This window comes from Sinohyriopsis cumingii, chromosome 17 (assembly GCF_028554795.1).
Source record: "Sinohyriopsis cumingii isolate HCF-2022 chromosome 17, ASM2855479v2, whole genome shotgun sequence".
Taxonomy (NCBI): Eukaryota; Metazoa; Mollusca; class Bivalvia; order Unionida; family Unionidae; genus Sinohyriopsis; species Sinohyriopsis cumingii.
Window position 1 is genome coordinate 78,307,411 of NC_142977.1, and position 14,002 is coordinate 78,321,412.

Below are 14,002 nucleotides of genomic sequence, written 5' to 3' on the forward strand. Positions count from 1 at the left end.
GAGAAATGGCATTAAACCCCAAAACAACAACAATAACATATTATAAAATGTAAATGCAGAGGGGTAAAATGTTACAGAGTGTAAAAATAGAGAGGTATACTGTTACAGTGTGAAAGTAGTAGGGTACAATGTTACAAAGTGTGAAAGTAGATAGGTATATAGTTATAATGTGTAACAACAGACGGGTACAATGTTACAGAGTGTAAAAGTAGATGGCTATAATGTTATGAAGCATACAAGTAGAGGGGTATAAAGTTACAAAGTGTAAGAGCAGAGGTATATAATGTTACAAAGTGTGAAAGCAAAGGGGTAGAATGTTACAAAGTAATAGAGTAGAGAGGTACATAGTTACAAAGTGTAAAAGTAAAGGAATATAGTGTTACAAAGCATAAAAGCAGAGAAGTATAATGTTACAAGTGTGAAAGTAAACGAGTAAAATGTTACAAAGTGTGAAAGTAGAGAGGTATATAGTTACGAAGTGTAAAAGTAAAGGGGTATAGTTTCAAATCATTAAAGTAGAAGTGTATAATTTTACAAAGTGTATTACAAAGTGTGAAATTAAAGGGGTAAAATATTACAAAGTGTGAAAGTGTGTGTGAGTGATTTGGATTTTTAATGTAGCTTTAACATTATTTCAGTCATATTGCTACCATGTCTACAGTGTGGCAATTTATAGTGATGTCTAGCACTGGGGCATCATGCCCCACATATGTCCCACCCAGTCACATTATCCTGACACCAGGCCGACCAGTCCTAACACTAACCTCTTAATGCTGAATGCCAAGCAAGACAGCTGCTAGTACCATTTGTATAAGTCTCTGGGTATGACTTGACTGGGGTTAAAACCTTCAACCTCCCGCATCCAAGGCAGATACTCTAACCACTAGGCCACTGAAGCAGTCACAAAGTGTTAAAGTAATGGGGTACAATTTTAAAAAGCATATAAGCAGTATAATGTTACAAATTGTAAAAGAAGAGGGGTACAATGTTATGCAGTGCAAAAGTAGAGGGGTACAATGTGAGATGTGTGAGTGACTTGTAATGGCAAGTGCCTTAGATCACTCAGTTATTAAGGTCCCCTCTTTTGAAGCAGGTCACATTTTATATTGTTTTTCATTCAATACAAAATTTGCATTGAAGAGCAACCATTCATAATTTTATGTCATTCATTTTCTCCCTAAAAATTTGTAATCACAATTACTCAAACTATTTTGGAACCAAATTAACATGTGATTTCCAAACAAACACTTATCTTTCAATGAAAATCATAGAAATTTTAATAAATAAATAATGGTAAAATAAATTCTTAGTTTTCAGAGGCAACAGATACTTGCACACATAAAACACATCAACCTCAGAAGGCCTTCTGTATTTGCAATGCACATAAATACACTCTATCACAGCCATAATATTTAAATAATACAAGCATGCTAGGACATACAATATATTTCAACACCCCTAAAGAAAAAAAAACACACGTGCAGAAAATCAATCATTACAACTGATAATAGGAAAAGAGATTGGAAAATTCATGTAAATACAGATGGAAGGTGAATTCTGATTCTTTTGTAATATGTTGTATCAGACTGCTGTTTACTAATGCCCGAAGTTCAAGTGCCATAATACTATAACAGTGACCTGGAAAGGCCACTCTTTAAGCTATTTAGTTAGCTATTAATTAGTCATGTGATCAGCTCAAGTCATGTCAACAGCCTTGGATCATTTGAAAAACCGAAGAGATTCTTTAAGTTGTATCATATGTGCCTGTAACACTTACTCTCCTTCCTCAGAATGTTGTAAACATTCAGTTTTTTAAATCTATTTTTCATTACCAATTATTATTTACCAGTTCACTGCAAACACTTAATAATCTGGCAAATAAAATAAGTAAAACTGGAGATGATGAATTTTATTATCATGTCAGTATTCAGATTTATTCAAGGACTTTGCTATTCAAGGACACTGCTATTCAAAATCTACCTTACAAGCTGCTGCAATTTAATAGAATCTACCCCAAACATCTAAAATATATATTGAGGAATATTTTGCACTCACTGAATTCACTATCTGAAGTATGCAAATTGAACATCAGAGCTGCACAGATATTTCTAGCACACATAGATATACATGTAGCATTACAGCAACTCACATTTAGTTAGAAACACTTGTGCTGAAATGAATACCTGATTTTTATATTCAAATATTAATAACCAGCATTTAATTCATATTTGAATAACTACCAGGATGTCATCATGAAATATTTACCATCATACTACTAAACTGGCTTGAATCAGAAGCAAAAAAGCCATGATTTTGACCAAATTCTGTAACAACTGTGACCCATCTGACTTTTATACAGACTTGTCTTGCCCTCCAGGTTGCTGAATTATCAAGCTACATAACCCTTATACCGAAGGGATGATTTTAAAACAAAATATAAAAAGAAATTTCTTTTGCTGAAATGTGAATCCATTTATTACTAAGTTGGCTGCTACTGATGTATCTACAAAATTAATGACAGCCAATGAAACCAAAGAATGCGTGCCCCACTTTTACTAAACATATCCATAACATTTTATGTCCAGCAAATTCATAGAAACAGGTTTTAAACTAGGCTATCTGCAGTATTTTCTTCTGCAATTTCCAAATGATGTTTGATCCAAAATTGAGTAAAGTAAAGGTTGAAAAGTTCTTGATAGCAGGGCCTGACTCAGTTTTTCTGAGTCTGTACTGCTCTTAAAACTTGTAGGTGTGGTTAACAATTGCAGTCATAATTGGTCAAAACTTTTGTTAATACTTTGGTAATCATAAACAGTCAAGAATGACTAAAAATAAGTTTTTGATTAATACAATCTTCATGGTTAATTCTCAAATAAAAACCTCAATAACAAACAAAAAGATGACTCAACCTAGATATATAGTATTATTTATTGAAACCACAGTAAAAAATGTGAATCATTCACTTATTTTCATTTGATCACTAAAGAAATATTTAGAAAAGAAACAAAACCATAACAGTAAATTTCTTATGAACTTAAGTTACTGAACAACTTCAAACAACTAATGAAATTCTGATTTCCTCCAGTATGTTAATGCTGGCAATAGCAGTAATGTGTCAATGGTGGGTATCACTTTTGTTAACAGTTCAAAATTTAGGCAAACAGCGCTTGCATGGTTTGTATATGGCTATTGGTGAGTTTCCAGCTTCAAAGAACTACAGCTATTAGATATGTACATAGTATGGTTGCCAGGCAGCACCACACAGCACTGATATTCAACTGCCAATTTCTGATTCAAACATTTTCGAAAAAGTATTCTTATTTTAATATTAATTTCAGCACTAAGAGGTGCTGCCAATGAAGCTTGATAAAACTCTTCCCTTACTTTTATAAATGGTACTTCTGAGTTTTCTGCAAGGCAGGTTGCATAGGTACCATCATTTAATTCTACAGCTCCTGAAATGATAAAGTACAATAACGGATGAAGGGTTCAAGTAATAAAATCTAAAAGCATAGGAAAAAGTACAGATTTTTACCAAATATATTGATTCATCCTAATAAAATGCCCCTCTAAAAAGACCACTCTCTGCTGAAAGACCCTCATGTTTTGCAGCACACTACTGTATATATTTGTGTATAAGTCTAATGCAATATCAAATGGTATAGACCCAGATCTGCCATTGCTTAATGTGCCAGCAGATCTGGGTCTATGCAGTTTGATAGGAGTAATTAGTAGAAAAATCAATACAGACCCTGATCTGCAGGCACATTAAGTGGCAGCAGATCTGGCTCTCTGTTGCTTGGAGTTGAACATATATATGTGAGAAGTATTTTAGTGAAAACCCCATGTTCATACATTTAAAAAAGTAGTGATAACATGATTTTGAAGGTGGCCACCAAAGCCATTATGCTCAAGGTTTGATTTTCATTCAGTACCAACCAGATATAAAAAGCCTTTAGTGGAAACACCAGATTGATATGATCGTCTCTCAAGGACAAGTAACAAATCCAAAATTTACAAGAGAGTAACCAGGTCTGATAAGTACAGTTTTCATTTAGGTCCAAATGTCAAAAGAACTCTTTTAGTGAAAACCCCTTTTCTCTAGGCATATTCATTCTGCAGAAGAAGCCATAACAAGATTTCATGATGGCCAACATATCAGTCAAAACTGAGGTCTAAATTAAATGGTACCCTTTTCATTTAGGACAAACTAGACATTATAATGTTTTTTAGTAAAAACATAATTTCTGTTTCAAGTGCAATAGTGACAAGAAGATTTTTTAAATTAATTTCACAACTTCAGTTTATGTACTATAGTTGACAACAAAAGTTTTACATTCATTTTGATATTCTGTGTTTAATTTCCTACTGACAAAATAGCACATGGACTCAATGTATGAGGCTATGTTATTAGGTCCAGACCTGGAAATACCCCTGTACAGCAGCATAAGGCTACAAAAAAATGCAGAGAAGCATCTATTTTTCAAGGCTGAAAAAAATATATCTAGCTCTGTTGAATGGAAACATGCATGGTTTGTATGGCATTCTAATTCTTATTTTTTTTTAATCTACTAACATCATGTCCTATGGGAAATGAATCAGTGGTTTGATCCCAATAGTATCAGCTAGACATCACAAGAAAAATCCCCATGCAGAAACAACCATCCAGTTAAGAGAAATACATCTAGCAATGACAAGATTTTCAAGATCCTCGTCATGGTGGCCTTATGTGATGTCAGGTCTACACCATTTTTCATTTAGGACCAACGATCTATAAGCAGTAGATATTTAAAAAATCTTCTCCTTCTTAATGTAACATAAAACAAGAAAGAAATTAAATTTAGTCCTCGTAATAAATGTCAGGCAGTTATAATTAATGTTTAAAAAAGATTATAATCTGTTTAAACTTCATAAATGACTCTCCCTACTCAAAAGCCTGATCTCATTATTTTGACTGACTGCTTAATTTGCAGAAAATCCTATATATTCATGGCATTTCTTTTATATGTTAACTTCTACACCAAAACAAACTGACTTTCTGTAAACAAATTTTAATTTTGCTTTTTCGAAAATGAACTGAACAAAAGTGCCTGAATATCAAAATAGACTGTAACACAACTGTTTGGATTTTCAATAGAGTTCCACATCAGTGTGTGAATAAAATATAATCAGTTTTAGTAATTATTTCAAGTACTTTTTATTGTGTAGATGACTATACTATTATCCAGGCAGCAAATTAAAGTTAAGAGTAAATTTTCATTCAAATTTCACCAGTATTAAGCATACACAAAAATGTCACTAAAATTGGGTAACAAATAGCCAAATAAACTTCATGACACAATATGATTCAACATCTACAACTGCAAGCTAGCTGTACACCTAGATTTGCAAGTGCATAATGCATTGGAAGATACAATAATAATAATAATAATAATAATATTAATAATAATGATAATACTACTACTACTACTAATGTGATGTGATGTGATGTGATTTCGATTTTTAACGTAGCTTTAACAATTTTTCAGTCATATCGCTATGATGTCTGCAATGTGGCAGTTTATAGTGAAGTCTAGCACTGGGGCATCATGCTGCAGACATGTAGCATGATGTCCCACCCAGTCACATTATCCTGACACCAGGCCGACCAGTCCTAACACTAACCCCTTAATGCTGAACGCCAAGCGAGGCAGCTGTTAGTACCATTTTTTAAGTCTCTGATATGACTCGGCTGGGGATCGAACCCACGACCTCCCGCATCCGAGGCGGACGCTCTAACCACTAGGCCACCGGAGCGGTCCTACTACTACTACTAATAATAATAATAAAAATAACAACAACAATAATAATAATAACAATACTACTACTACTACTAATATTAACAATAATAATAATAGTATGGACTTAGTACAGTGCCTAATTTTTAGAAGCTCTTAGCACTTTACATTCAGTAACACATAAAAACATATACAATCACAAGATTACAAAAACAAACATCACGAAATTATAAAACAAAAACACGCTAACAATAATTAAGGAAGTAAAGATTATTAAGTCTTTAAGTCTGTTCTTGTAGTTGAATTTAGTTATATTTAAGTGCATTCTTGAATGAGGACACAGTATAATTGTGTCAAAGATCAGTTGGTAATTCATTCCATGTAGCTGGGCCCTGGTATGCAAAAAGATCTGGGTCTACAGTATATGTTAAGAGTAATTAGCTGAATTAGCCACATAGATTATGTTATGCGATGGTAAATCAGCACCTAAAATGTTTGCAATTAGACTTGTAAGCAAGTAATTATGGTACCTCAAACATATGCTGCATTGGTCTTCTGCCTTTCATTAGCAATGGATTAAATCAATTCACCCCTGCTTTAACCAAATTAAAACTGTTTGTTTTCAACTTTTTTATATTCAGTGATGACAAGTGAATAGGGAGTAAACATTACAGCAATTTACATACATATATAAAGAACTAATGTTTTTAAATTATGAGTGGGCTCTGTACATTTAATGAAAATAAGTAACCTGTAGAAATTAGCCACGATATAGCTCCTACCTGCCTCTGCTGTAGATGCTCCTTGTGATGTTTGGTACAGGTAAACAGAACTGTTGCTATAAGTCAGGAAGAAATCAGATTTTGTGGGGGACCATAAAACCTTCATTCTGCACACTGGTCACTACCTGCAATCAACTGAAAATTTGGATATCAGGATAACATCTCTATTTACATTATTATTACACCATCAAATAAAAAATAACAGTTGTAGATTCCTGAGTCTACTTGCTTATCATTTCTACAGAACCTGAAACAGATTCTACCAGTGAAACAAAAACAATGCAAATCAAATGACAAAGGAATGCAAACAGAATGATGAAATAATGTTAATGAAGTACCTACATTTTTAAGAAAATGGAGAGTGCAACTGCACAATGCAAAATGATGAATGTTAAACAAAAATGAAATCAAACATCCATACACTGCATTAACTAATCTGAAAACCAATTAATTTCAAGCTGCTGCTAAACTGATTACAACTTTTCACCCCTTTCAAGGTTCCTTTCAGTTATTCAAGATTAGACCATTTCTTCTTTATAACTGCTGATTGTTGAAACAATCTTGGATATTCTTGAGTGAAGAAATGGTCAAATTAGTCAGTGTGGCAGCCATATCGGATGTAACATTGGCACCATTCTCAGTAAAGAAAAACTAAATACCATTGGAAGGAAAATCTCATGTTGATATAATCAGCCAGTTATAAGAATTAGTAACAAGATTTCAATATGTTCATTGTGGCAGATGTAATTGAGGCCCGATCAGCACAAAGAAATCATAATTAGTCTTCAAGTGAAAACTCCATGTTGATATCACTTTTCATTTAGAAGCAGTAGCAATAACAAGATTTTCAATTAAGCTGCCATGGTGACCATGCTGGATGTCAGATGAAAACCATTTTCATTTGGTATCAACCAGACATCATAAGAAGTCTTCTGGTAAAAGCTAATGTTTTTATGACTTGCTACCTAGGATTTTGTGGGGTTTAACACCATTTTTTCAGCATATGATAGGCTATATTTGGTAGACAGCAAATTTGGTGGAAAAAGCATCCTGGAAGAACCACTGACTCACAGGAAGTTACTGGCAAGCTTTCTCACATACCTATATTGGTCTAGCTGAGACTCTAATCCATGCAGAGAGATATACATGTTCTGTAAAGGTAGGTGCCTTAGACCACATGTCCAGTTGGGGTCTGATTTGATCTATGAGTGGCAGTGTTAAGATTTTCAAGATGGTCATGTTTGTGACTATATTGGGTATCAGATGGGCATAATTATAATTTTAAGAAGAACTGGACACCATAAAAAATCTTGCAGTGAAAACCCCATGCTGATAGAACTTTCCATTAAGAAGGAGTAGCAATGACAAGATTTTCAAGATGGCTGCTGTGGTGCCCAGATTAGATGTCAGATTGCCACCATTTTCATTTAGGACCAAACACATCATAAGAAGTCTTTTGGTGAATGGGCCCTGAGTGGCTGAGTTGTCTAAAGTGCTCTCCATCATGAATCACTGCCATCTCACCTCTGTCTGAGTGTGTTCGAGTCTTGTATTCTGCCAATGTGGGTATGTGAGAAAGCTTGCCAGTAGCTTCTCATCAGTCGGTGGTTCTTTACGGGATTTTTCCAGTTTCTTCCTCCACCATTAATACTGGCCGCCATGTATAGCCTATCGTGTGCTGAAAAATGGCGTTAAACCCTACAACAACAACAACAACAACAACTTTTTGGTGACAAATACATGTTGAAACAGCCAGCTATTCAGGTGCAGCAATAATAATATTTTCATGATGTCCATCAGGGTGGCCATATTGGATATCACCCCAAAAATATTTTAATTTAGGGCCAAGTAAACATCATAAGAACTCTTACTGTGAAAACCCCATGTTGATATTACTTTCTTTTTGGGAGGAGGAGGAGGAGGAGGAGGAGGAGGAGTGATAACAAGATTTTCAAGATGGCTGCCATAATGGCTGTACTGGATGTCAGATCAGCATAAATTTCATTTAGGACCATCTAGACATCATAAGAAATCTAACTGTAATGCCTCATGGATACAACCATCCATTCATGAGGAAAGCAGATAACAAAATTTCAAGAAGGCTGCTGTTCGAGCTATACTGGAAGTTAGAGCAACACCATTTTCATTTAGGACCAACCAGACCATGGGATGAATCTGTCTGAAAAGTTTCATGGCAATGCTCCAAGTAGTATAGGAGAAACAGTAATAGCAAAATAGTGCCAAACATTTTTTATAAGATAAACTCTAGTTCTCTCCCTTTAACACTAAAAAGAATGGCAAACATGACTTCAGTCAGTTAATGCATTTTCATTTTGTTCTATACAAGTGACAATGAATTGACTGGTGAATGGATGCAACAAATGAAATCTGAATGATACAATCATATATGAAATGCAAATGTGAATGGGCTACAAGTGTGTGTGTGTGTGTGTAATTTGGATTTTTAACATAGCTTTAAAAAATTTCTGTCATATCACTATGATGTCTGCAGTGTGGCAGTTTATAGTGATGTCTAGCACTGGAGCATCATGCCACAGACAAGTAGCATGATGTCCCACCCAGTCACATTATCCTGACACCAGTCCAATCATTTCTAACATTAACTTCTTAATGCTGAGCTCCAAGCAAAACAGCTGCTAGTACCATTTTTATAAGTCTTTGGTATGACTCGGCCAGGGTTCAAATCCATGACCGCCTGCATGTGAGGTGGACATTCTAACCACTAGGCCACTGGAGTGGTCGAATACAAGTGAAATGTAAATGAAATGCCAAGTTGGTACAATTACCCATGTCAGAGTCAGTACTGGGCTCATCCAATTTCCTTGACCTCAAAGACTGCTTAATAATCAAGTACTGGCCTTTTTTAATATTTATTCTGCAGTTGATATATATGACTTATTGGGTCTCACTATTAGGCTGTAAACCATCTTGCTGAAGAGAATTAGATGTTTTTTCTACATCTATCTCAGGGTTTTCAATAGATGAATACCCTCGGGTTCGGATGCTTGGAATTTACATCTGCACCATTTCTGATGTGTGGAAATTCAAACCAGTGCATTTTATGATATATATTGATTTGGACCAGAGCATTAGTCCTAACGTCCCTTGATTTGCTTCTGGCATAATTTCTTATCAAGTATGTGCTGTCCATAACAAATAACTATTTGCTATAGACTAGTGTTTAAACCTAATTGTCTCAGAGTTTTATGATAGTTAGAAGAAGAGGTAACCAATTATGGTTCGACTGGAATAATGTCTGATCCAATATCAGTGTTTTGTTTGGCTACCCATCAACATACTTGTTATTCTACCAGTGGTGAGACAAAAGTACAGGTTTCAAGGCCATCTACTGCCCTCACCATTTAAAGTTTAAATCTATCCTACCAATTTTGAAGGAAAAAAAGTATTGTTATTATGATTATTATTATTAAAGACCAAAAGAAATCTGTATATTTGTGTTCTATCCCCACATTACAGAAAACTGGGAATGAGTCTACTGATGACTGGAAATATTATACTAGTATAATTATATGTGGCCGAGTAATAGTTTACAAGGGGTAACATGTGTACACAACAAGCTGCTAACTGATTACCAGGGCTGGCACAAGGCAATAAAGTGATAATACAGAAATTAGGTGGCCCCCCTGCCTAATCATTAAAATATTTGCTGACAAGAAAGCTTGAAAGAAATTGATGTGAGTTATGACCAAATAAAAAGATTATCATATCAAGAAAAAAAAGTTTTTGTTTTTAGTTCCCTTGTCTGATTTTACTGCCCCTTTTCTTTTCCAATTTGGCACCCCTCTGAAATGGCTGTCTGTGTAAGTGCACTACTTGCACATAGCTTGTGCTGGCCACATCGACTACCTTAATTTTGTGATCTTTAGTTTCTTTGGAAGCAGGAGATCGTGGTTTCAAACCCTGGCCAAGTCATTCCAAAGATTTATAAAAATGGTACCAGAAGCTGCCTCGCTTGGCACTCACCATTAAAACATTCATGTTAGGACTGGTCTACCTGGTGTCAGGATAATGTGACTGGGTGGGACATCATGCTACATGTCTGCAGCATGATGCCCCAGTGCTAGACATCACTATAAACTGCCACAGTGCAGACATCATTGCGATATGACTGAAAAATTGTTAAAGCTATGTTAAAAATCTAAATCACACACAGATGCACACACTGTAGAATTTAAGGAAAAATGTGGCTGAATAAGTAATAAAAAGATCAAAGTTGCTAATGGCTTTCAAGTCTTTAATAAAAATTGGCTGACCTTTGGCAGGGGTGAGATAAAAAGAAAAGATCAGCCAAAAAATTACTTAGACAGAAACATATGAGTTGGTACTTAATGTTTTCTATTCTTTACTTGTTCTTGCATTTTTCAAGATGTTTATAGAGAAATAATTAAGGGCAGTTGATATACATTTTATTTCATGTCAAAATACCAAAACAGAGGTTTCACCTGGAATAGATTTGAGTCACTAGTATTTAACTTAAGATACATGTAGTAACAAATCATTGGCAGGATTCTCAAGAATGCTGAAATCTGTGTAAGAGAAGTGCTTAATTTTAATGTGCAATAAAAGTTCCTGTTTCTACAAAGACAGCAGATATGGATATTAAGACACCTGTTAATTGAATTTCTGTGCTTTATTAATGTTTTGATAAAAAACTATTAATTACATGCAAGTGTACACTGATTCCTTGCTTCTATAAGCATCACTCAACAAATGTTATTCCAATGTACTTTAAATCATTCTAGGTTGTTTGGATTTTACATCATACCATAGTTAGAAAAACAGTGCCAAGATTTTAGAATTTTGTTTGTTTGTCATGTAATGGCATCACTCAGTCATAATTGAATGGACAGGAATGATAAATAATACACAAAATGAAAGTGAAAAGTATCCCAGTATCAAAAGTATTCACCAACATTATAATATATATTTGCTTTAACTTTTCATGATATAGGTTTTGACAATAGCACAATTTCATAGCATTTAATTTCTGCTTAAAAGCTTTACAAATATCTGACAATGCAAAGTACTATATGAAAATCAATGTAATACACACACCTGATTTATTTTAGAAATATTTATATTTTAACAAACATACAATGGGGTAAGAAAATGCATAAGGTTGAAGTTTAACTCTTAAATTTACATCATATAGTTCTTCATACATTTCTAGATATAAGCTATTGCATGCATATTCTTTTAACCAAATTGATTTTTCAAAATTTACAAACAAGAAAGCATAAAATAAATTCTTTGAACTAATATCTGTATGAAAAAATATTCTGAAACTTTTCATAAATTAGGCCAGCATGGGCAACTTTCAATGCTATCAAACACAACTGTATTTAAAGAGACCCATTGCTTTGTTGATTTCTTATGCGAATCAAATTATGTTTACCAAATAAATACCGTGTAAAAGGTTGTTGATGAGTAACACAATTTGAAAACTTACTTTAATGTTATAAGTAAATGTTTATCTTTTGAGTCCCAATCCTGAACTAGTAAACCAATTAATTTAGTTTCATTTTAACCTCTAAGAATAAGTAAGATTGTCACAAATGCTAATGAACTCAAACATTTCATTTAAAGTAAATATTAAATTCACTGATTTTTTAATCAAGAGTGGATATATTATCACATATATATCACTTCCATATAAGCAATGACCACACAATTTAACACCAGTATTATATTGTATGTTCAAGAATGGTATTAAATTCAGAAAACTGGAAAATGACAACAAAGTTGGTTTCATTATAGTGGCAATGATCAAAACAGGTTTTTCAAATTGATGGTCAGATCATGACACTATCATTATTTGCAATTAAATTAAGGAAATAATGATCAACAAGGTATTAAACAGACCTTGATAATATGAGATAGTTAAGGCAGCATCGATCAAACAGTCATTACCTTAAACATTTTCGTCATCATTCTCAAAATCTTCAATACAGGATAAAGATAGATTCTAAACGTCTAAAATAAATAGCATTCTTATATTTTGGCCCCATTTTCACGATATCTTTTTAATAGGTAATAACTGCATTATTATTAGATAAAAAAAAACTATTTCAAATCTGAACAAAGGTAAATGAGCTGCTTTGAAAATAAATCACTATTAAATTGGCAATGCAAAATAAAGTCATACATATTTTATTTGATTAATGCAGGACAACGCCATTATGTCACTTTAAATCAGGGTTTTGTTTCCTTAACTATGAACTACTCATCATATCTGGGAAACAATGAGAAATATCACAATGTAAACAACTGTTAAAGTGTCACATTTAAATCTAAGACGAAACGTAATAACATTGCACATGGTCCGAATCAGCCTGGCTCGGTCCGAAGGGTTCTGCAACCCTCATAATCTAGTTTATTATTGATTTGCTTAGCTACTCAAAGCATGTTAACCTCTTTGACATTTTCAATTTTCCAGTGATAAGAAGCCTAATTGTTTTATATTTATCTAATACCTATTCAGGGTTCTTACAGGGTCGTGCCGAATGCTTCTTATGCTACTGTAAACTTATTAATTAATACACAACACGAAAGTATTCTGTGTAGAGTGGCATTATGCTACTGTTGACAGTTGTGATGATGTAAAAAAAAATCTTTCTAAATGCAAATATAAGCTCTAACTTTACATGAACACACTGGAGAAATTGGTGTACAGAAATTTGTAGTCTCAAAAACAAAACACAAGTACTCTTCTTGCAAAGGGAGGTAAGTGACACACTTGCTAATAAGGGACAAGAAAGAAAAAGCAGATGTGGACGCCAACACAAATCCGGAGACCAAAGTAAAGACCATTCAGATATCAATGGTAAACATGATACATCTGATTATGAATTCATTACACACAAACTTAAGTCCATAAGTAAAAAATGTTCAAGTATTCCTTTTACTTAAACAATTTCAATTTGGTTATCTGTGCGATAGACGCGGTCACAGCGGCTCGTCACAAATGAAATTAAGAGTACCAGTCAATTCGGCTGATTCGGACCAGGCTGATTCGAACCAAATTACTGACTGATTCGGCTCAGATTTCTCGCTGATTCGGACCAAATTCATGGCTGATTCGGAGCATATGAGATATTATGTATGTGTATGTGTGTGTGTCAAAGTTTGTTAAAGCTTTACATTATTTTCGTCTATACATGCAGGAGGTGTCGAAAAGTTTAAGCCTTTGGTAAGATTTATTTGATTTATGTAGAATTTATCTTTATACTGTCTAATGTACTAGAGTCAAACTACACTAAATTAAACGTATAAACCAAAAAGTGAACGTGAGGTCTTGTTCATTTTATAATTTAGTTCGATACAATATCAAACGTCAATATCATACCTCTGTTTTCCGAATTTTTTTGTACCTCGTATGATGAAATATATTTAAATAACCCT

The 14,002-nt window shown here is 33.9% G+C and overlaps 1 protein-coding gene across 5 annotated transcripts in view; it reads right to left on the reverse strand.

Annotated features, from left to right (window-relative positions):
* Positions 1-13,559, reverse strand: part of LOC149779287 (GATOR2 complex protein MIOS-like) — a 131,320-nt gene extending 117,761 nt beyond the window's left edge. For 2 of the 5 annotated variants that reach the window (XM_089939896.1, XM_089939891.1), the window contains exons 1-3: positions 13,246-13,315; positions 6,560-6,694; positions 3,385-3,455 (exon numbers count right to left, since the gene is read on the reverse strand). In XM_089939896.1, the coding sequence (XP_089796022.1) occupies positions 3,385-3,455; positions 6,560-6,665 (177 nt within the window). In that variant the 5' untranslated portion in view covers positions 6,666-6,694; positions 13,246-13,315. Of the gene's footprint in view, positions 1-3,384; positions 3,456-6,559; positions 6,695-13,245; positions 13,316-13,506 lie in introns of those variants that run through there. The other 3 variants (XM_089939893.1, XM_089939892.1, XM_089939894.1) reach the window with 3 other exon arrangements.
* Positions 13,560-14,002: the final 443 nt, after the last annotated feature.